Source organism: Gymnogyps californianus, chromosome 13, assembly GCF_018139145.2.
Source record: "Gymnogyps californianus isolate 813 chromosome 13, ASM1813914v2, whole genome shotgun sequence".
Taxonomy (NCBI): domain Eukaryota; kingdom Metazoa; phylum Chordata; class Aves; order Accipitriformes; family Cathartidae; genus Gymnogyps; species Gymnogyps californianus.
This window is the reverse complement of record NC_059483.1, coordinates 16738253-16761375: the sequence shown is the minus strand read 5'-3', so window position 1 is coordinate 16761375 and position 23123 is coordinate 16738253. Positions and strand designations below refer to the sequence as shown.

General features: G+C 42.6%; 1 protein-coding gene across 1 annotated transcript in view; it reads left to right on the top strand.

Annotated features, from left to right (window-relative positions):
* Positions 1–21735, top strand: part of USP4 (ubiquitin specific peptidase 4) — a 48549-nt gene extending 26814 nt beyond the window's left edge. Inside the window, exons 11-22 of the mRNA XM_050904887.1 lie at positions 2122–2346; positions 3432–3515; positions 4253–4347; positions 14784–14975; positions 15546–15634; positions 16614–16829; positions 16905–16975; positions 17595–17710; positions 18614–18763; positions 19474–19577; positions 21185–21273; positions 21396–21735. Coding sequence (XP_050760844.1) covers positions 2122–2346; positions 3432–3515; positions 4253–4347; positions 14784–14975; positions 15546–15634; positions 16614–16829; positions 16905–16975; positions 17595–17710; positions 18614–18763; positions 19474–19577; positions 21185–21273; positions 21396–21497 — 1533 coding nt within the window. The 3' untranslated portion in view covers positions 21498–21735. The remainder of the gene's footprint in view (positions 1–2121; positions 2347–3431; positions 3516–4252; positions 4348–14783; positions 14976–15545; positions 15635–16613; positions 16830–16904; positions 16976–17594; positions 17711–18613; positions 18764–19473; positions 19578–21184; positions 21274–21395) is intronic.
* Positions 21736–23123: the final 1388 nt, after the last annotated feature.

The following is a 23123-nucleotide window of genomic DNA, read 5'->3' as shown; positions in this document are numbered from 1 at the left end:
CTGACTCTTCATGACACCTTGTGGCACATTGCTGTTGCTCTGCCTTACAGCAGAATGTCTGTTCTTGTACTGGCATGCAGGAAGATGTGCTTATGATCCAATACTGACGTGGTTCTGCAGTGGAAAGGCAGGAAGTTGATCTTGTGACATAACAGCTACCTAAAAGTAGGCTGTAGTTAGTACCGTAACCTTTCCTCCTGACTACTCAGACCCACCTTCTTCCTCCAGGTAGACTGAGCAGCAGCTTTTAGCATCAGTTTGAGGAGAGTGCTTACTGTGCAGGCCATCATACTTGCATGTGGACTTGGGTGGGACTGGGAACATTTTCACATGGAGGTGCCGGGGTGCCCCTCAAATAAGGGTCTGAACATGTGCCCTGGGCATGGGGTTGTAAGCAGCCATTCCGGTGTCCCACTGGTAGACAGCAGAGTGTCAGATGAAAGGAGCTTTTAGGCCAGACTTCTCATGTGTGCTCCCTTCTGGCCTCTAGACAAATGTAATCCATGAGCTAGATTTAAAACCAGGCTGAATAGGGTGCGTGAAAGCACTGGTCAGGACAAGGAGAGAACCAAGGTATAAGTGACTTGATACAACCATGGATCTTGATGAATTCCTAGTGTTTGGTGAACTACCTGCATCGCATTAAGAGGCTTAACTTGATTTTTCTCCTTTCTGGTGCTGTGGAAATGGGTACGCTGATATTAAAGCAACTTTACATTTTATTTAATTTAAATTTGAATTTAAACACCCTTGGGCTCCAATTACCCACTTTACCTAAATAGAGAAAAGTAATTCTCTTATGCCATTTTCCTGACAGAGGCCAGAAAAGTCTCTTCTGTGCATTTTTCTTCCTGCCTTTTCTCTATCCTGTTTTCCAGTCAACACTGATACGTGAACCCCTTGCAGACACTTCTTTGTTCCTCTGAAGTTGGCAAACACCATGCTCACATTAAAATGAGACACATAGTAGTGAAATGTCTTTCCCTAAGTGAACTCCCACTCCTGATAAGGCTTTTACCTCTTGTCACAGTGCAAACAGCTGCAACATACTGACAAATGCAAAATCCAGAGTAAATATATTAGGTGGAAAAATGCTTTAGGAGCCTCTAAAAGCCAGATGCAATAATTATTTTTAGGAAGTGTATGAGACTAGTTGTTTTTCCTCTTAACTGGCAATAACTTCATGTCTTTTGCCTTTTCTTGCATAATATAGTGCATGTGGCAACACCACAAGAAGTAGTGTATTTAATCTTTTTTTTTTCCCAAGAAATGCTGATAATTGTGGGATGGAAAGGATGCCCAGCATGCCTTCATTTTATTTAGGTACTTCCCTCCCCCTCATGTAGGAGTTGTACATGTGTTTCTGCCTTGCATCCATATCACTGCAGTTGTTGGAGCTTATTACTCTGTTCCCATCTCAGCATCCTGGTTAGTGACAGTAGCATTGCAGTGTGTTTGTATCTGTGGCACTTAATTCTCTTGAGATATATATAAAATATATGGTGTTGTACCATAAACTAAAAGTCTCATGCTAAGAAGAGCCTCTGACTGCATTGGACAGACAAATGCCAGTTATCAGATGCCCTTAGGTGAGGAGTTTATAGGTTGTATTGTGAAAGTCTTCAAGGGATTGTAATTTGTCTCCTTTTATACATTCTTTGTGGGACATGGACCATCATTTTCCAAGAAGAAAAAACTCTCTACTTTTTTCTCAGAAGCTGTAACTGCAGTTGTCTTTCGAAAGCAGGGGGCAGCAATCCATTCCTCATGGAGGGGAGCGGAGTGTATCTTGTTAGCAGCTTGCTGTCCTGAAGAGCAGCGTGTAACCCTGTCACTGTCTGCTGGGCTCCATTCATGCTTCTGGCATTGTGTGCGCCAAGGAATACCTGACCAAGTGACTCAGCTAAAATAGGATGTATCGCATTTGACTTGACGCAAGGCCTTAGTTTCACTGAGAAAAAATCCCAGTGTGTTACGCTGGACACACCAATAAACCCCCCTTTCTGTGACATTTACCTGCCAGCATCAATTTTTCTGAGTTTTCTTTGATCCCTGTGCTTGCCATGCTATGGAAGTGTTTGCGAGAAATAACTTTTAATATATATTTTTTTCTTTTTATAGGAGGTGGCAAAAGAGGCCTGGGAGAATCATAGGCTGAGGAATGATTCTATCATTGTGGATATTTTTCATGGTCTTTTCAAATCTACCCTTGTTTGTCCCAAGTGCTCCAAAGTTTCTGTGACCTTTGATCCTTTCTGTTACTTAACCCTTCCACTGCCCTTGAGGAGAGATCGTCTCATGGAAGTTACCCTGGTATATGCAGACCCACAGCATAGACCTGTCCAGGTGAGGCATGTTGAAGATACAAATTTCTTTAAGTCATCTGAGTCTTTCTCTTAGGTTTTAAAGTTGAGACTTTTCAAGGAATCTAAAGGACATTGATGTCCACCTTTGAGTGAGGTAGGATGGGTTTTTTAATGTAAAAACTGGGAATTGAACATGTGAAATCAAGTGGCTTTGTAAAATCTTGGTTTGTGAGACTAGGATCATGGGTCAGCTGGAAGTGGCTTACCTGTTCCTGTGTTGAGATTACCTGTGTGTGATATATTGCTCCCTGAAAGCAGTAGTGTGTTTGCGTTGGCATGTTGACCTTGTGTTACCATGGAGAATGTCAAGGTGAAACTTACCTAAATGGGCAAGGCCTCTGAATTTCAAACAGAAATGAAAAACAATCCCTCTTGGAAAAAAAAAAGAAAAATTACTTGATTGCTTTTAAAGCCTGCTCAATTCTAAGATAGACTGATTTTTAATTTGTTTTCCCCCCATTTTATTTTCAAATGGGCCTGTGGGTGGGCGCACACATACCTAAAGCAACCTTGTGCTTGCCACACATGTCAAGAGAAGCACGAGATCTGGGAGGCCCAAGCAGAGTGACTCGATGTCCTGATACAGTTTTGGAGGCACTGATTGGCAATCTTTGCATGTGCTGTGGATTATAACTGCAGATGGTAAAACTTGTGCTTTGTCTGTCAAGACTTCTGACTTGACCTCCAGAAGCACTGGGGAGAATGGCTCTAGGATGTTTTCTATCACATAAAGAAACAGCAATTTTATGTTCTGAGCAAGCTGCTGTGTCTGGTGATTTTTCTTTTTTTTGTTTGTTTGGTTTTTTGGGTTTTTTTTCGGTGGGTTTTACTACTGCTGAGCCTGATCAAAGCAGAAGGCCAACTGTTTAAGGCTCTTTCATTCCCTCCAAATCCCTGCTTTGTAAGGTAGAGCTGAGATCCAGAAGACCTTGAAGTGTGTGGCTGTGACCTTAACTTCAGCAGAACTGCTATAAATTAAAGGTTTTATTTCCATTTGCTTGCTCTCTGCCTTGCATGGGTTTATTTTGCCTGATGTAAGAAGCATGATGTTATCTTTGTTTCTAGTACCGGGTTGTGGTGCCAATGATGGGGGCCATCTCGGATCTGTGTGAATCACTCTCCAAGCTCTCTGGTGTTCCTGCAGAAAATGTAAGGATAAATGCAGCACAGTAATTTTGATAAATGTTTGTTCTTCTTGAAGCATTTTGGTGGCTTAGCTTTTAGATGGGTCATAAGCTGAACTTAATGGAATAGTGACAAAACCCTAACAAGTTCGAATGCTGTTCTTTGATTGTAAAATAATAAGATGCATGAAACAATCTGTGTTTATTCTGATACTTCCGTTGCGGTAGAGAGAAGGGGCAGAAAGCTAGACCCCACCCCTGACATTTCTGATAGTGTAGTTTCTTAGTACTGAGAGATGTTCAGTGTCTGTTTTGGGTCCACCTCTTCTTGGACATCCTTTTGATAACAAAGGGATCAGGTGAGCTTTTCCAGAGGGAATGGTTTTGTAGTTGGTGGGGTATTTTCAGGATGCCAGTGTAGCACTTCAATTTATTTCAGTTTATTACTGATGTGAGTGATCTGTGCCTGAAATCCTAGCCTGTCGCCACTTTGATGTTGGGACCTGTGCTGTTGTTTCCACCAGGCTGACTTGCAGCTGTTGGAATTGCATCTCCAGTACCTCTGTAAAATCAGTCTGTTATTTGCTTTGTTTTTCTGATCCATCTTAACAAATACAGCTGATTAGCTGCTGATGTTGGTGTGCTGAAAATTCTGATAAAGGAAGAATAGGAATAAACTGTTGCTTGAATTTAAAGTTAGTTTGCCTGAATTTATGTAAGCTTTTATTATAATCTCTTTGCAAATATCACTTGCTGTTCTAGATGGTGGTGACAGACGTGTATAATCATCGATTCCACAAAATATTCCAAATGGATGAAGGTTTAAATCATATCATGCCAAAAGACGACATCTTTGTGTGAGTAAAGTGGGAAGATGCCACGATGCGAAGAATACTACAAAACATTCACTTTGGTTTCAGGATATAAAATCCGAATTTCCTGCCCCCCCCTCCCCCCCCCCCAAACCTAAGCCTTCCTGTAGACCTTTTGCATGGCTTAGCAGTAATGTAGCACTTCTCCTAGCAGCAGATCAGCATGTGCAGTGTTTAGTAGGTATTTTCCTAACACAAAGGAAGTCATGGCCCTGGGTAATAATGAACTTTTTGTTTGGTCTGTGTTCTGCAGTTTGGAACTTTCTGCAAGCCTATTTCAGAGATGATAATCTATGTCTGGATTACAGTTGCGCTTTCACTGGCATTTTTAGGCAAGCTCAAGCTTACTGTTCTTATGCTCCAAACCAGCCAAAAGCCTTGGAGCTGTTATTAGGATAGCATGAAGTCTGAGCTGTTGTACTCTGCCTTTCCAAAAACCATCATAGTTGTTATAGCACTCAGCTAACCATGACTGGGAGTTCTTGATAGACTCTTGACTGGCGCTTACACTATTTGTATCTTAACTGTGGTTGTGAGGGACTTCAGCGAAGCTGAGGATTTGGTTGTGCTTGATGTTCTACATACATGTGGTAGATGAGATGTCTCCAGTCATCTGTGAAATCTGGTGAGGAGAGCAAAAGTCGTGTTCCTTTATTGCAGCTGGAAAATGAAAAATATTGCACATGAAGTGCAAATTGGACTTTGAGGCTTGCAACTGAACGTGGGGCTTGTGAGGTCAAATCCAGCCCCCCATCACAAGTCCAGTCTTCCTCACGTGAGAATATTCCAGTGCAAGGATGTTGCTTCTGTAAATTTGTTGCGCCAGTGTGAAGTCCTGCACTAATATACTCTGGTGCAGCGTGTACTTTTCACTGAGTGGGATGCTGTGACATACTGCTTGGTGCTATTCTGTCATGCTGTCTGTTGTGACCTCATTGCTGAGATGTAATGTCTGAGTTTTTCTGAAAGTTCTTGTCATGTTGTTTTCCTCAATTGCAGCTAAAGGTGTGGCCAGTTAGGATGCCTAGGAAGGATGTTTCTCTTCTGTGAAATCTGTTTTGTGAGGGTATTGTAAAGTGTTAGATTGTAAGTAAGTCTGTCTCCAAAGCTAGTAAAACATTGAAAAAAACAAGAAGCATGATATTACAATGGTAATTACAAAAAACCCCCACTTTCCTACAGGCATAACATGTTGCATATCCCTCCACAGAAAACAACTATGTCTGAATCAGGTCTTCTCTGGGGTGGGGGGTGAAGCATTAGCTGAACTGCGGCTCCATGTGGATTTTCCTTTGCAGTCACCACTTCCTTTTATGTGCAGGCACAACTGTAAATGAGGTGGTGCTGTGAGTCATAGTCATAGTGAGTGAACTGGCCTGGGTTAAAAATAACCCTCTAAGGAAGAGGAGAGGTAGCAGGAGGAAGTTTTGCTAATCCTGTTTTTACATGTACACTCTCTAAGATGTTTTCAGTGCTGTGGGGCAAGAGCAAGCAGCCAGGCACCAGGGCAAGAGTTAGGAGAAAGCTGCTCATAGGAACTCCTTCTAATGGGTGATGCTGCCAGGAAAAAGATATGTGAAGTAATATGCTAACCTACAGCTAAAAGCCAGCATTCTTTTATTGAAAGAGTGTCTTGTCTCAAAAACGCAACAGAGAAACACTGGTTCATAGAGAGCAAAACTTCTTATTTGAAGGCAAACGCATAGTTACTTTTATGATGGACAATCTGCTTACCCTGTCTGGTTATAAAAAGTCTGCTCTTAGGTGTTCTAAGATTTAATTAAATCATTCAAGAAATGGTAGTAGTAGAGTGAAGGTTCTTAAATTCCACTCTGTTTCCATCTGTTAAGGTCTTGTATCTGCTGAAGCAGGTGTGAAAGGAGGGATTGACAGTACATCAGTTTTGTGTTAAGATCGGTACAAGGAGGGAGCGATCAGGGTGGGTCTTCAACTTGGGATTTCTGAACTGCAGGTTTGAGTGATTCTTCAGGAATTTTTACCCTTTTGCTGTTACTTGCTTGTAGAGCCTGAGGTGAGCAGGCTGTGAGAGTGTAGTGGCACTGGCAGAAACTTTGAAAATTGTCACTGAAGACTCAGTTGGATTTAAGACTAGCTGTGTTAGGTTTTTGGTTCATTGGGCTCTTGCAAACTGATGACATTAAGGATATGCTGAAGGCTTTTTTTTTTTTTTTTTGGTTACTCCATGTGTTATGTGTTTCTAGTATCTTTCTAAGAAATTATGATTTTCTTTAGTTTTTTCTTACAGGAAATGTTTTTAATTTTCCTTCGTATTTAGCCCATGGTCTGAGGAATCCTTGAGATCTCTGTGAATTAAAACTCTTCAGTAAGTTGAAACTGTCTTGTATAAGTTTTTTCAGGCTTTCTAAATCTTAACATTTAAGACTGTGAGAATTATCTGAGTTGCTTTTGGAGGGGTAATATTGTCTGTTTGGACTTGGTACATCATTGCTAAAAAGTGCATAACTTCCAAAGTAATGTGAATATTTTTGTCCTGCTGGCTTCAAAACTTGTTTTCCATTGGGGAATGTACTTGCAGCCATGGAGGTGCATCTCTGCCTTCTGCTTCTTGCAGAAAGGATGATTTTACACCTGCAAGAGAGGACTCCTGCACAGAACCCCACCCTGGCACTTTTAGCTATCACACTGGCCCTTGTATGTTTTCCTTCAGTGCCAGGACTTCTCTTGGGTTGCCTGCTTGCTCTTTTTGATGAGAAGCAAATGCTGCTCTGACTTGCATCTACCACTGCTACCCACCTTGGGGCTGGACCCAGACACTGCAGTGCATGCTTTCTTTGTGGGCCTCTTCTCCAAAACCAGAGCAGGAGCAGCCCCGTTCACTCCTCCTGTGTTCTCTGGTTAACGTGTTCCTTCTAGCCTAACTGGTTTAGTATTCCTGAAATTTCCTGCTTTTTATGTTTTTGGCATGAAAACATAGCTTATGCTTGTCCTAAGTGCTGGTTGAGTAACACTCAGCATTCGTTCCTGCACCTTAGCTGGGTTGATGTAACTGTGGAACTAGACGATAACCTGGGTCAGGATACAGGGCAGTGTTAAAATAACCGTTCTCTTGTCCGGCGTGGAGTGCCGTGTTGCTCTGCACGCAGCTGTCCTGGTGCGTGCGTGGAAGCGGCTCAGGAGTGGGGCAGGGGTGGATTAAACAAAAACTTCTCAAGTGCTCCTCAAGCTGTTACATTTCTGGCAGAAGTTATCAACAGTAAGGAGTCAGATCAGGGCTTCCTGCCGCTCTGAAGATGCTGTGTGATGCATGGCTGGAGAGTATGGCAACCTGGTGGTCGTATGTTCAGATTCCTGCTGCTGCTGCCAGTAACTTCAGGAGTTTCTGATATCCTAGCAACTTACGGTCTTAGATTACAGGCAAATATCTCGCTGTTTGTTAAATGAAGGAATAAAAAAATATTTCAAAAAAATCTTAAATCTTTCAGAATCTTCCACCTTTAAAGAACAAACTTGCTTCCGCTTGAAACTAAAAATATGCAATTGAAATAATGTATAGTTGAGAAACATTTTATTTCCCCAAAGTCAATGAAGAAGACTTGAGTCTAAAAAGCATCTTGTTCTTTTGGTTTTAAATTAAGGACAATTCTTTAGAGAAGTGACAGGAAAAGACTTGCTTCTTATGACTTGAAGGATGGCTCTGTATGCCTGCATAGTCCACAAAACGTTCAGCTTGGAAAAGATCCTCTTGTGCTGACCGGTGATGTAATTGTGGGGTGTATCACTAGTTACACTGAGTAATGTATCTCTCTTCTGTTCCTGAAAGAAAACTATCTTTGTATCGATTAATGAAGGGGAACAGCTGCCTTTTATTAGAAAGTGTAACTGTGTAATGTTCTACAGTGACCGTATTTTGACCCAAAATTCACAATTGAAATAAATAACAACTTAAAAAAGATTCAATAAATCATGGTAACCCATCAAAAGTTTATTTGCACTGCATTTATACTGGATATTGCCACAAAATAAACTTCTAAGAAGACTTTCTAAAGCGTTACATTGGGCTGACAAGATAGCCATTGATTTATAAGCAAGGAAGAAACCCTCTGGAAGCTGCTTGCCTACCATGTTTTGAAAACATAGTTTTTCCTAAGATTTGTTTGAATCACTTAATTGCCTTGTGTACTAAGACTAAAACATATCAGCTTCTATTCTAAGAGAACAGAAGTTACAGAAAAGATGAGATTTTTAATAGCATTACTTAAGTTACAAATCAAATAGGAAAACTGCATCATTTCAGGATAGTGTGCTCACAGTGCAGCAAAGCTAAGTGAGAGGCATGTCAGCTATCAGGTGGGAAAAACAAACTGGGGAGGGCTATCTGGTAATCATGGTACCTTTTGCAGGGTGCGTTCTTAGGTACTAAATGTTAACCTAGATGTGTTTAAAGTTGACATTTAGTGTGCAACCTGGGATATGACTGAGGACCATTAGTTAATTTTTTGTATTCAAATAAGAGATGTTTTCTAGAATCAGAACATCTCTTGTATTTAAATTAGCATGACAATCACTGTCTCATGTACTTGAACTCTTTCCTAATTCTTGTTTTATTGATCTCGTCCCTTTTATGTACTGATCATCTGTTCTTATTTTCCAGTAATGTCCAGTGGCAAGACTTCCCTGTTGGCAAACTGTAATGTGTGCATCTCATTACTTGTTTTAAGTAATTGAAGTTAGATGTAAATTTCTTTCACTGGTTAGAAAACGAAGTACAAAGAAGTAAGCAATTCAAAATAGAGTTAAATCAGTATAGCATATTCAGAAATAGGTTTCTCAGGTGTGCATTCCCCAATCTTGTATTTTAAAATTGCAGACTGCTCAGTGGGTCCTATTAATTTTTGAGGTGGTTTTCTGAAGGATTTTGCTGCCTAGTCTTTGAATTTGGGTATGCTCACAGGTCTTTTCATTTGTTCCTTCCTGATAGCCACACTGAGAGAATTATGAGAGAAGCTGTGATAAACTGAAGACAGCATCCTTCCATGCCTCGTGCTAGTGTTTAAATCATCTTTTTAACGGTGTAACAGTTACCTCACCTGGAAAGTACTCCTCCCTTCCACTGGCAGAAGCAAACCAAGGTTGTGTTAGTAATCGTCTGTGGTTGGTTGCTAGAGTCTGAGAATGCAAAGAATGAGTGTGTAGTGATAGGGGGAGCTACCAGGCCCCCGGGATCTGATTTCATGAGCAGCTGCCATCAAATTGTTCCTTTGTTCCTTGTTCTCCTTGTCCCCCTCTAAACAGGACCTTGCTCAGAGTCCAGCAGATCTTCCATCTGTGATCACCGGGGTGACTGTCTTCTGTAACAGAAATCAGTTGTTTCAATGGTTCTGAAGCTTTAGGGTCTTGTAGTAACTTAAACTGGCAGTTCTTGCCTTCTGTACATTTCTTAGCATCACCTTAAGTTGTCTCAGGACTGAAAAATTTAAATATAAATGGTCAGTCTCTTGCAGTATTTCTCTAGTTTGACAGACTTCTGAGTTTAGAGTATTGTGCGCTAGCCAGCTGGCAACACACATCTCAATTCAAAATTCAAGGAAGAATCTAATCCTGTAGAAGATCTGTGCCCCAGCAGGGATGTGGGTTGGGGGGGGGGGGGGGAAGTCAATACGTTTGTACTGTTGTCTTGCTTTTGACACCAATGTCTCTTAAGTCTCAACTTTAGATTTAGGCCTCTGTATTGGTTGGTTACTGAGCAGAATATCGATTTCCATGAAATGCTTCAGTTGTAAATGTCACTGAGCAGGAACTCACACAACGTGTTGCAGTAGGAGTAGCGTCGCTGGAATGTGCTTTATTGTTTTTCTTCTATTTGCTTGACAGAGGACACGATCTGCAGGCACAGATATTGTAGTCCAGACTGTACTGTTGATGAATATTTGTGAAATGTACAATATGTGGGATGTATAGAATATTGAGCTTGCACCTTTTTTACGTGATTTCAGTGGTCGGAAAAGCTGTGTTTTTTTCCTGTTTTCACCGTAGGGATATGAGGGAAGACATGTTCCGCTTTCTGTAATTTTTGCAGGGCACCTGGGACATCTTGAGACATGCATTGTGAATTTTCATGTACCACTAAAGTGGTGGGAGATGCTGAATCTTGAGGGGGGCGGGGAGGGGGGCGAAAATTGGACTCCATTTGGAATTTAAGCTGAACAGACAGTAATTTGGGAAAAAAAAAATCTGCTGTGGATGGCTAAGATATATTTTCCCTTTCAGCTGCTCAGTTTCTGGCTCATTGATTCTTGTGGTGTATTACCTTACCTGTTGTGCTCTCTGGTAGTAAAACTTCAAAAAGAAGAAATGCGAATGTTGCAGGGCTTCTTGATATTTAAGTGACTTCAAGTAACTCTCAGATGCATCCCAAAATGAACCTGGCTCCTTTTACACAAAAGGACAAAACTATACATTTTCTTCTCCAGGTCATCTGAAAGGGGAGGAGAATTTGGGGCTAGAATTCTCCCAGCCCGTTCTTTCACGAGGCTGTGCACTCATCTCTTTCTCATCATGACAGGCTTGGAAACGTAGTGTAGTCCTGATGCAAGATGTGTTAATATGTAGCATCAGAGAAGAGGTGAGATGCTTGCAGAAATAGAGGGGTTTGATGTAAGACTTGAAGCAAGATCGCTGACACGATGTGTAGGGGCAGTGCAGCCAAAGAATGGTGGGACTAGCCCGCTTCTCACAGCATTGTAAATGTTTCCTTCGAGGCATGTTGTTCCTGTGAAAGGACAGAGAGATCTGTGGCAAATGATCAGAAAGTCACTTACGTAAAGGTGGTCTGCAAATCAATTTGACAACATTAGTTCAGTGTTTGTGCTGAATGCTCTCATTCTCCAGGCTAAGCAGAGAACAGCATTCAGCACATAACCGAAATGCTTACTATTTCTTTTTCTCAGGTTCTGTGAAGTCCAGCCCCGCTAGGACCTCCGGCTCCCGCTCCAATGTAACACCCACGCATGCACCATGCTGGTGATGTCACATCACCCAGGGATCCCGCTGGAGCTTGGAGCCGGCCTACAAGGGGTCAGGTAAGTGCCACTTGAAAACAAACTCCGCAGCCCATTTCAAGGGTATCACCCTCAGTACTTCTTCTTAGTTCTTAAGGCCTAAGAAGAAAAATGTTTTGATGGATAAACTAGATACCCCTGTTCTCTTAGCCTGGCTAATGGGGCATATAATATAATATGTATTGTTTACATTGATAAAAGTTTCACAAATTGATTTGCAGGTCACCTTTAACCTATAAAAGTGTGCATATTTGAATAAGATATATTTAGTTTGCCATACATACCATGTTTTCTGCCTTCTTTTACAACATGCTGTGTATTATGTGTAGATGAGTTCATGGTCTTGAAAAACCATGACTGGCTGCAGAAATGTCAGGTTTGTTAACGTGACTGAGGCTACAACAATTATTGAACTGAGTTACCTAGGTCAGCAAACCAGCTAGTCCAGTAGTTGTATAGGAAATGTTTGAGATGTGCGAGATCTTGTAGCAGACTGATCTAGGAAGTTTGTTCTCACTTGCTGAAATTGGTGTTTTCTTGTTTGAAATGAGGGTGTGTGTCCTTTCCGAAATGAGCTTGTATTTTTTAAGCTTTGTAAAAATGTTGCTGGTTGAATTCCCTCATCCTTTTTAATCTTGCTCCTCTGTAAGACTGGCAAAATCCTGTGACAAACTTGTACAGGGCATACTACCTGTTGTCTGAAAAAGTTACTTTTGCAGTTTCTTATCTCCTAGTTTCCTTGTTTGTATGTGTTCTGGTATTATGAAAGAAAGTAAACAGTATTTCCACTTCCTAGAAGAGATCAGAATATGTGCAGCATTTTCACCCAGGTTTTTTCCAGTCCTCTGTTCATTCTTATTGTCAACTTTTGAACCTATTGTAATTTCACAGCAGCATCTCTTGGTTGGTGTGCAGTAGTAATCCTGTTCAGACTGATCTGTTTGTCAGCTTCTGCAATGGCATTTTTTTCTACCCTTCTCTGTTTTCTTACAAAATATACTTCTTTTTTTGGTTGTTGCTATAGACTGCCTTGTGATCCACATAGTGTTCTCCAGCTGGAATTAATATCATAGATCCCAGCACTTGGGAGGGAATGTTTCAGTAACATACAACATATATATTAGCCTGGTGTTTCGCTCAGAGTATTTTTTGCTTTCAGTGCCCTTTCATGTAGCTCTGCCTTGTCTTTCTGTAGCTTTTCATGCTCCTGTGCACTTGCTTAACTTTAGTTTGCAAGGGAACAAAAGTTACCTACTTCATTGCTCACTGCCTCCTTTCTGAATTATAACCACAGACCTGAAGCCTTCATAATGCTGATGAAGACTGGTCAAGTCCTACCCTATTGCTTAGCAGTTTTCAGACACTTTTCAGAGTTGTGATGAATTATAAAGGCAACCAGCCAATATCCAGCAGTGTGGTAGCAGCTGAGCTAATGACTGACTTCTAAAACCATGTTGTGTAGTCTGGTGTAGCATTGTCTTTATGTTCTATATTTTCAATTAAGTTGTAAGATACAGAATTACAGTGTATTGTCCAGTAATTCCCAGTATAAGCTCTACAGCCTTTCTTAAACTATAGATAAAGTATTTTATCTTAGATTTTATTTTTTTTAGAAGGGATGGCTGTTGCCCAAGAGATTCAGAAAATTACAGATCCTGATTGTGGTATGTCTGCCTCTAATACTAGTATGTAAAAGCTGTTCTGAGGTGGAGCAGGTCGAGGGGCATTTGAGTAACCAAATTTGTTATATTTCAGTGAGAAGTGTGCGAGATGCTCTTTTGCAGAGTGTTATAGGGGTACAGCATGCTGGCTGTTTGTGATGGATGACACCTGCGTATGGGTAATACTTAGCTTTTTCTTTCTGTCCCATCTGTTCCGTCGCATGGGCAGGGCTTCATTGAAGTGCATGAGGGTGGAATATAAATGGGGGCTGCATTAATTGCTGCTTGCAGAGCACAGTGTAGGTGGTGTGAGAGGCAGTCACAAGAATGTCAAGGAACGTGTGCATGTCATATACTGATCTGTTTTATAGGAGTCCAGCTTAAGGGTCTCATAGGACCTGGAGTTAATTGTAGATGATATTCTGGGACTGAGTATGGTCTTCTGTTATTTAAGCAGTGCTAGGTAAAATAATTCACCTCCTTGTGGTGCTGTTTCTCAGGAAACTTTAGAATGTCTGAACTGTATCCAGTGCTGGTGTCCAGCTGAATAGCACTGACAGCCTAGAAAACCTCAACAGCCATTTGCGTTGGACTGTTTTGTGCTGACTCTGATCTGTAATGCTCTTGGTGCGCTGGGCTGGGCCTCTCTGGAAGGATATTTTTCTTCACGTACTCTACTGACTCAGTGCAAGCCACAAGCTGGGATCCCTTTTTGTTCAAGTAGGATGGAGCAGAGCTACAACTCTGAAGTTTGTTCTCCTCCCTGCTCTACAAGGGCATTTTGAACACAGGAATAAAAACATGTTTCTTGGCTCTTGAGAGAAGGGAAGTGGCTTGTCTAATGTAAGAGAGCTGTTAAGAGTTGGTACATTCAGATATGTGATTGTGGTCTTGGTTGTTATGCATAGTGACATCTTGATGAAATCTTTCTTTCTCTTTCAGTTTTAAGATAAGTCTGGGATAGGTGATTCACCAAATTAAAGAGCAGTGTGACTTGGCATTCCTGAAAATGAATCTTTTGTAATGAATAGTCCTGAAGTGAACAATGTGATAGTGTTGGACCATGTGGTTTCTTTTGATTCTGACATCTGCAAATATCTCATTTGCTGTTTCGCCCAGTAGCACAAGCTGTGTCTCAGTCTCCTCACTGTTCTCCAGGGCTGTTTGTTTTCTTCCAGAATGTTTTTCTTGTGTGTTTACTGTCCTTGGATTTGTCTGTGAAGCAGATGTTTCCAAACTCTTGGTTTTCTGAAACGTTGGCTGCTCAATGATGTGAACTCAGGCCAGTAACTGTGCAAGAGGCTGGGAGAATGCAAGACCCAAGGTATCAGGAGGATTTCTTTTTCCATAGGGAACAAACACTGTCTGAGGGATTTCAAAGTGCATTTAGTATTTTTCACTACCACCATGATACGGTTGAAGCAACATGTAGTTGTCAGGGTAATGTCTTGAGAGGTGAGTGGCAATAGGGATGTGAATTAGGAAGAAAGACAGAGGGAATGTTGCAGTCGAGTCGGTGGTAGGTATGTATCCTGTGCCATTGTGAGCCATGGGAAGTGTTCAGGAAACTGCTCTGTAGCATGAAGACAGAGTACAACCCTTTTTGTCCTTCTCAGGAGGACCTGGTGGAGAGACTTGTTGGACTGAGTTCATATTGGTTCTACCTGCTGTGCTTCTTGGCAGTGGAAATAACCCATGGAAATACCTGTCTTTCGAACAGGTATGAAGTTTGCAAACCAAGTGAGGATGGCTCGGAGTATGTTACTCTCTCTGTTTACTTTCGGGAAAAGACAATGAGGCAATCCAGCAATACTTCAGGGACCATACTCTTTGGTCAGCCACTATTAATATCTGTGCCGAAACACAAGCTCACTGTGGATCACTTATACAGTGTGGTTTTGGAGCAGATCAGGTAAGTCAAGTCTGTACCTTTGAATTCTATGCAAAGTTCTAGTGGTTTCTTATTAAATTACCCTATAATAGGATTACTGCATCCTTGTTAATGGGAAGAATTTTCCTTGATTTGTGTGTAGCATATAAACCAGGATTTGTGTTGCATTAGTGTCTGGAGGCGCCAGGGACATTTCAAGGTCCTGTTTTTTTGGGCTCTGTAAAAGCAGGCTGTAAGATAATGCTGGTGGTGGTCACAAGGGAAGCTATCTGCTCGGTGTTGCAAAATGGGTCAGGAGCAGAACTCAGGCCATGTTTTCAGGGCTCTCAGATGGGGCCACCATAACTTACTTTTGCCTTTTCCATCTACTGCTAGTAAAACTTGGAACAAGCAGTGAGAACAGAGACTTACTGAATTGTTGTTGTTTGCCTCATTCTGAGAGCTCTTGGCCTGTAAATGGTGCTGTACAGGATGGGTTCCGGTTTGCTGAGGGGGATGGGACAGCAAGAACTGATGATGGAGAGGGATGCTGTTGTTCTGATGTACAGCTTCGGTATGATTGTGTGATAAACACATATTCCCTCTCTTTAGCCGCTATGTGAAACTCCCTTTGGCAGAAGAATACTCTACACCCTGCCCAGACAGAGGAACCTGCAATGGCTCCAATGGTGTGGTTGAAGGTAAAGTCCTTTCAAAATTGGCTGGAAGCTTTTCAGCACTTCAAGCTTTTTATTAACATTTGATTTGTACTGCATGTATTTGGCTTAAGCTCTAGCAGATTGTTTTTTCACAATGATTAAACCACACTATTGCATAGGACTTCTGCATGGTATGGTGAGAATTCTTGTAGACCATTTTCCTTCCAGGGGAGATCAGATGTGCATAAGCAGCAGCAGGAGAACAAGGTGTGGTGTGCATTGATCTTGACTGATGTTAGGGAAGTCCTTGCTTCCCTATTAGGTGTTCAGGTGCCTCCCTCCAGAGGCAACTCCTTTCCTAATATGCTCTTTGGTGATGAAAACTGGCCTGTTAGGTCACAAAGACAAGTTCTGGAGAAATAAAGTGGAAATGGCATTTTCTATTCATGGACCTAGAATCATGAGGTCTCATTCCTAGGTTAGATGTTACAAGGAAGCTTTTAACGCTGATGGCAAATGCATGTTTCCCTTTCCTCTTTGAAATGATTCACTTGTGCTGCTGTGAGAGTGACAACTGGAACAAGTTAAATGGGAAATTTTAAATTCGGAAAAAAATCTGCCCTTTTTTCCCAAAGAATGAAAATAACTTTCCTGGAGACTTACATACTCCCTTCTGTAAAGACACCCAACTGCAACCTTGCTGATTCTCTCTTGGGATGTTTATTAGGGTGTGCTTTCAGAAGGTGCGATTGTTAACCTACTGTGAACTGAGCACTTTCCATCATGTCTGATGCTAGGATATAAAACCCAGCACATTACCTGGCATCTCCTAAAAGAAAAAATACAACTCCAGATGTAGTGGTTAGCAAGCACAGATTTCTTTTTCTGCGTGTCTCGTCATTACTTTCTGAGTAATCAGTGTGTGTCATAACAGGCTCATGCAAACAGCTGTCCATGTGAGGTGTCAGTCTAAACTTTCAATGAAGCTCTTTATTATTGTGCTTGTTTTCAATTTTGCCAGGTGACATTGAAGAGATGGAGCATCAGGATGGTGGACAGGAAGGCAAGGAAAAGCTGGCAGAAGTTGATCCCTGCCACTCTGACGGTTGTATGCAGATCGAGTCAGCAAGAGACCTGCAGCCTTGCAAGAAGCAGCATTTCACTTTTAGCCTCGTGAATTCCTCTGGGACCTCTGAGATAAACTCCATTGTAGAAGGGAAAATCTTAAAACTGAATGGTAATTACTTTCTTGCTATTTTTTTTCCTTCCTTCTTCTTACACCTTTGCAATAAATGTTTCTTCTTTCTTGTAGCTTTTTCTGCGCTTGCTATTGACTGGGATTCTGATACGCGGAGGCTACTTTTTGATGAACAGGAGGCACAGGTTGTAGTATGCTCTTTTCGTAAATAATCTATATGTAAACTTGCATGGTACTTAAAAGATTACAGTGAATGGTGAAATGTAGGTGTAGCTCCCTTCATAAAAATCTCACCAGCATGAGATATGTTTACTTAAAATCTTTTAGTGATAAGGTCTATAGATCTATAATTGCTGATCTGTTTCCAGTGTGTTCTGAAAAGTAGAAATTTTAATTTCAAAGCTAAGTAGTCTAGTTCATAGTCCACTCAACAAACCAACCAAACAAAACAAACCCCCCAAACTCGAAAGAAACCTGAAACCGAATTCATAGAGCCTAGTAGAAAGCTTAGTATTTTTTCTGTGAGAGTTCTGCTGGATTGTGTTTTGTACGGAATAACCTGTTGTTACTCTTTTGCGAAAAACCCCAAACCTACCAACTTTGAAGTAAGGACATAGTATATTTTCTCTTATGGACTGTTCGTAACACAAGAAAGGAGTGGCTGGAAGCTTGAGATGATTGTGTGGGTGGGCAAGGGTGGGGAGCAGAGATAGGCAGCATGGTGAAGGTAGGCATGTTCCTTTTCATGATGTCAAGGATTAAAGACTACGTGGAATTGAATAAAGCCTGCATCTCTTTCACTAGGCATTTGAAAAACATGGAAGCATGTTACAACCACAGAAGAAGAAGGCTGTGGTAGCCCTCAGAGACTGCATAGAGCTCTTCACTACTATGGAAACGCTTGGTGAACATGACCCGTGGTAAGAGCCTCTGTCTGCCTGCTGTGTTTATGTAAAATGCCGTAACTATTTGAGTTCACATGATTTGTCATGGGATTCTGATAATTTCCCAGGTCTGTCCTTTTGTCTTCATCTGTGAGAAGTCTATCAGTTCTGTGTTAAGCCATTGACTCAATAGGCTGCAGACATGGGTTAATAAGTATTTGTTTCCTGCCTTTATTTAAAAAAAAAAAAAAAAAAAGTGGCAGTGGGCATGTGGCTTCCAAAGATCAGGCTATTTTTAATTCCCCAGCGTACATCTGTCTTCCAGACAGTGTCAGAGGAAGCAGTTGTGGTAATAAAGAGTGAAAGCATGTGGCTACCTTAGGGTTTAATCCTGTATTATTTCTAGCTTGAACCAGTCCTGACCCACTCCTAATTCTACCAAAAATCCCTAGTCCAGAGGCGCTAGGTACAGCAGATCCTAAGTGACCAAAATGTGATTACTGTGTCTGCAGAAGATCTTTGGAGGTTGTTTGCTAGCTGTGTAAGAAAGTAACTTACAGTGTAGTAGGTGATTGTTTATTATTAATTTCCAATTACATGCTATAGATGTGTTTGCAACTGTTACCTATTTGAGCTGCATCAGGAGATAATAAAGAAGTAATGGGACCTTTAAACCTTTTTTTTTAATTTACAAAAGAAAAAATAATCTTTGTACAATGTTCAGTTAACGCACTTGCCATAGGACATTTTGCCTATAAAGTGAAAGCAAGTTGCAGTTTGGAAACCTCTGAGGAAGTGTGTTCACCAGCATGTTCTACAGCCAAAATGCCTTCTATAAGGCAGGGACTGTACTGCACTATTGAGGCATCTTTTAATGGGAGGCCAGAAGCTTTTCTTTCAACGTAGTCATTCATTTCCTTGTTTGTTACTCCTTCTCAGGTACTGCCCCAACTGTAAGAAACATCAACAGGCCACAAAGAAGTTTGACTTGTGGTCTTTGCCCAGGATTTTGGTAGTGCATTTAAAACGCTTCTCATACAGCAGATACTGGAGGGATAAACTTGACACTGTTGTGGAATTCCCTATCAGGTAGGATTCTTCCCTCGAGCTAGGAAGAGCTTGAAGAAGCTGGTCAAGAGAAATCTACTTCTGATGTTACTGTTGGGTGGGCTTGTTATCAAAGCTGTAACTGGAACAGCTCAGTGTTCTGGGTTTGAACTGCAAGACAGCAGGCATGGGTTGAGTTGGTTGGGTTTTTGTTTGGTTTTTTTTTTGTTAATCTTAACCAGTTCTACACATCTCAAGGAACACTAGTTACTAGCAGGTACTGTTTCTTCTGAAATTAGGTTAAAACCATGTGAACCAAGAGAACTTCTAGGGAGAATTTAGCAAATTTGTTGGGCAGAGCTGCACTTGTAGTACTGAGCATTGCACAAGTACAAGATGAAAGCCTGCGTCATTCCTCTGCTTCTACTTGTCAGCATCCTGCTGCAGGATGAAGCGTATTCCTTACTACTTCTATCTCACTTTTCATGCCTACACAGGCACACGCTGAAATGTCTTTTATTCAGCACCTGCCTCTAAATCTTTTGGCAGCGCTCCATGTGTTTACCAGGGCCTGCCCTGTGTGGGAGGAGTAACATGTCTGGTCTTTACACTCATAACATCTGGCCGTTGAGCAGCAGAGTGCAGCACTTCTCCACCAGTGCGGCCTGCCTGCAGAGCTTCACTGGTGTCATTCATCACTTTTTAGGAAGTGCTGGTTACTGGTGTACTGATACTTTTGGATTTCCTTCCAGGGGTTTAAACATGTCCGAGTTTGTCTGCGACCCAAGAGCAGGCTCATATGTGTATGACCTCATTGCAGTTTCCAATCACTATGGAGCCATGGGAGTAGGCCACTGTGAGTAACTGCTTCTGTGTCCTTTGTGCTCAAGGAAGTACAGGCAGAGGGGTCATGGGAGGGCTCTGTGCCTTGGAGACCTGCAGCAGCCCTCACCAAGGGTGTCTAGTCCAAGACTTACTTGTGTTCTGTATGCAGGTGAATATCATATTGGAAGGTAACGTCCTTCCTATTAGGATTTGCAGAGCAGCTAGCCAGTTTGTGTAGTTTGCAGCTGCCTGAGGTCTGACTCTGATGCCTGTGGGACCTTGGTTAGTAGCCATTAGAGTGTGTGATGGTGTTCCCCAGTCTACGAGTGGAGTCAAGATTTTTCATTGCCGAACGTGAAATTGTGGAAAGGAGCTTCTTACTGGAGAGTGCTGGGGAAAGTCTTCAGCGTAAGCTGTCAGTTCAGCTCCAAGACTCAGCTTCTTGCCCTGCAGCATGCCAGAGGGCAGCTGCTTGTCCAGTGTGGGTGCAGCATCTCAGCTGCAGAGCAGAGATTGCCAGCAGTGGAGCCAGCCAAGCAGCAGCTTGCCACGTTCCCTCAGTGGTGGTGAGACAAGGTCTGACGAACAGCAGTCGCCCGTAGGCCAGGAAGACAGAGCAGAGGGCATACCTTGTCGTGAAGCTGGGTCTGATGCCTTTCTGCATTTCCTATCCTGAATTCTTTTGGCTGCAATAGCAATTTAAAGCACTTTTTTTTTCCCGCTCATTTTCCCGTGTTCCAGACTTTTTCTAAAACAAGCCACAAACAAATGTGTAGTTCTTGGGACCTCTTGGTTGCACAGCTGGCACTAGCTTGCAGTAGAATATCTCCACCTTTGCACTGACAAGAGCTCACATAGCAGTGTCATGCCATCAGGAGAAAAAAAATCTTTGTTATATATGACAAGTCTGATACATGACAAGTCTGTATTGTCTGTCACTGGTTTTGTGGCAGCATAGACGAAATGCATCTGTAGGTGGAGTTCCCTGTATCAGGTGTCCGTGCAGATCCATGCTGCAGGTGACGCTTCTAGAACCACCCAGAAACGTTTTACTATGAGAGGATGATGAACTCCCATTTGGCAGTGTATGTGCTTAACTCGTAGGGTACGTCACTGTAGGACAGCATTAGCTGAAGGGGGATCTGTTTTGAGATTGGAGATCATAGTCACAGAAGTCTTGGTTGGAAGAGACTTTGCAGGACTTTAGTCCAACCTCCTTCTTGAGTGAGGACTCTTGCAAGCACTAGATCAGATCCGTCATCAACAGAAAACTTCTCTTTCATGTGAAGAATGTGAAAATGCAGAGTCTTAAACTGTGTGTTTGGGAAAGCTCTGGCTTAAGGGGGGCGAACAGAACACTATAATTTTTTTTCCTAAGTTTCTTTGCCCTATATCTCAGCTATCAGGGGTAAGTCTGGTACGTGGAACATGGTTCTAGACTAGCTGGACCAGCTCGCATGTTCTAGAAGATGTGTATGTTGGTGAACAAGGTTTGGGGTAGTCAATGTCAAAGCTAGCCCCTGGCCCTCCCATGCACACTCAGTTTGAGTCTTGAGCATTGCTAGTGCAGCGCAGCTGGTGTGGCATTACCTGCCCGTCTTCCCCAGAGTACTGAACTGCAGTTTCTTCTCCTGACAGACACTGCCTACGCAAAGAACAAAGTGAATGACAAGTGGTACTACTTTGATGACAGCAGTGTATCGGTGGCTTCAGAAGACCAAATAGTGGTGAGTATTTGGCCTGAGGCTAATCTGAGTTTGTGCTGAAAGTGTGGTTCCCTGCTTTGGGCGTTACATTTCCAGCCAAGCTGCGTGGATTGTTTCAGATGGTTTTCTTCTTTGTTTGGTAGACAAAAGCGGCGTATGTGCTGTTTTATCAGCGCCGAAACAGTGAGGAACATACTGCCCCATCTCCTCCCCAAGAAGAGTGTGACGGCATGGATACCAACTAAACATCACCTCCAGCACTCGGCCACCATGTTAGCGGTTGCTCTTCTAAAGCCATGCTTGAGGCATCTGAAAATTTTTCTTCCTTCTGTAGGAGTCAAGCAGAAAATCTAGCACTGAAAGATTCAGTGCTGAGGGTTGCAGAATAGCACTGGAGAGCCAGGAGTAGGTGCTGACACTTGGGTATATAGAGGCCAAAAATAATATATATTGGAGCTTCAATAAAGTTCTTTTTAAAATCTGGCTGAGCTGTGTGGCTAGAGGCAGGGGTCGGGGCTGAGCTGGGCTGGGGCTGTGGGTCTTGCGCTGAGGGTTGTAGCTGGGGTCGGGAGAGTACAGCCCGAGCTGGTGGCCAGGTCACAGCTGAGCCTTGCAGGGTCCTGTGGAGGAGTACGGTGGGTACGATTCTGTGAATCGTTGGCAGTTGGCAGGGGCTTCCTGCCAACCCTCTAGTGTTGCTGTTGGGCCCTGCTGGTGTCAGGGAGGCTTGCTGCACCCTTTCTGGAAGCTCAGTTCAAATCTTTGTACCTCCAGCCTGTCTGTTGCAGTCTCTGCCATCGTACCTTGGTCCACTTGCTAAGCAGCAAACGTTTCTCTTTCTTGTGTCCTTTCATTGATGCATTTGAGGCTTTTCTGGGCAGTTTTGACTCAGCCTTTTTCATGTGAGCACTGAATCTTGTAATGTAGGAAACGTCACCGGAAGCGAATCATACCTGCCTGTGGTATGGCCTGTGTGCAGGCTGATCCGCACAGCGATGCAGGATACAGCTGTTGTGGCTCTGGCTCCCATTCCTCTGCAGAGAAAATATCATCCATAAGGTTGGCAATTCCTTGTCCTCTCCATCCATCTCCTACACCCCTCACTTCCAGGCTGCTCTGTAAGCACTTTTCTGCCTCCACGATTTCTCCTATGGTTTGTGCAGTGTCAGTATTTTTATCCTTTTTTGCTCATTTATGTGACTCCTTGGAGCTTTTCTCCAGCAAAGCTCAGCACTGTGTCCCCAGAGCTGTCACCTGCAAGGATGGCAGCCCAATGAGTTTTCAGCCTTTCCTCTTGCGACCTTTGGGTTCTTGGACTGCTCTTTCAGCCTTTCTCCTCCTTCCTTGAGCGCTGCCCTTTAGATCCCCCACCCCATCATCTGCGAGGCTGCAGGTGTGACGGTCCTGTCCGAGGTCTCTCTTTGCCTTTGCTGTTCAATAGTTCTCCTCCATCCTTTCGGCGCAACTGGCAAATGCTCTTCCCTCTGTCCTCCTTGACTGCGTTACTTGTAGGACTCAAGTCTAGCTTTCTTCTTGAATGAGGACTCCTGTGAGCACTAGATCAGGTCAGTCCTCAGTGGCGAACTGGTCTTCCATGTGAAAAATGGGAAAAATCTAGAGCCTTAGTTTGTGTTTTTTAGGGAAAGATCTAGCTCAAGGTGGTGAACCGAACAGGAGGGCTTTTCCTTCTTGGAGCCAAGTGCGTTGGCAGAACAAAAGGCTAAGACAGGCTACTGCCCTGCTTTTTTTCCCCCGAAATGCGTGCTTGCAGCTACTCGGTCCTCTGTGCGCAGTCCCTGTGGCTTCATTGCTGACCATAACCTTCTCTGATGGTCGGTGTAACAGCGGTCATCCATTTAACTCCAAATATG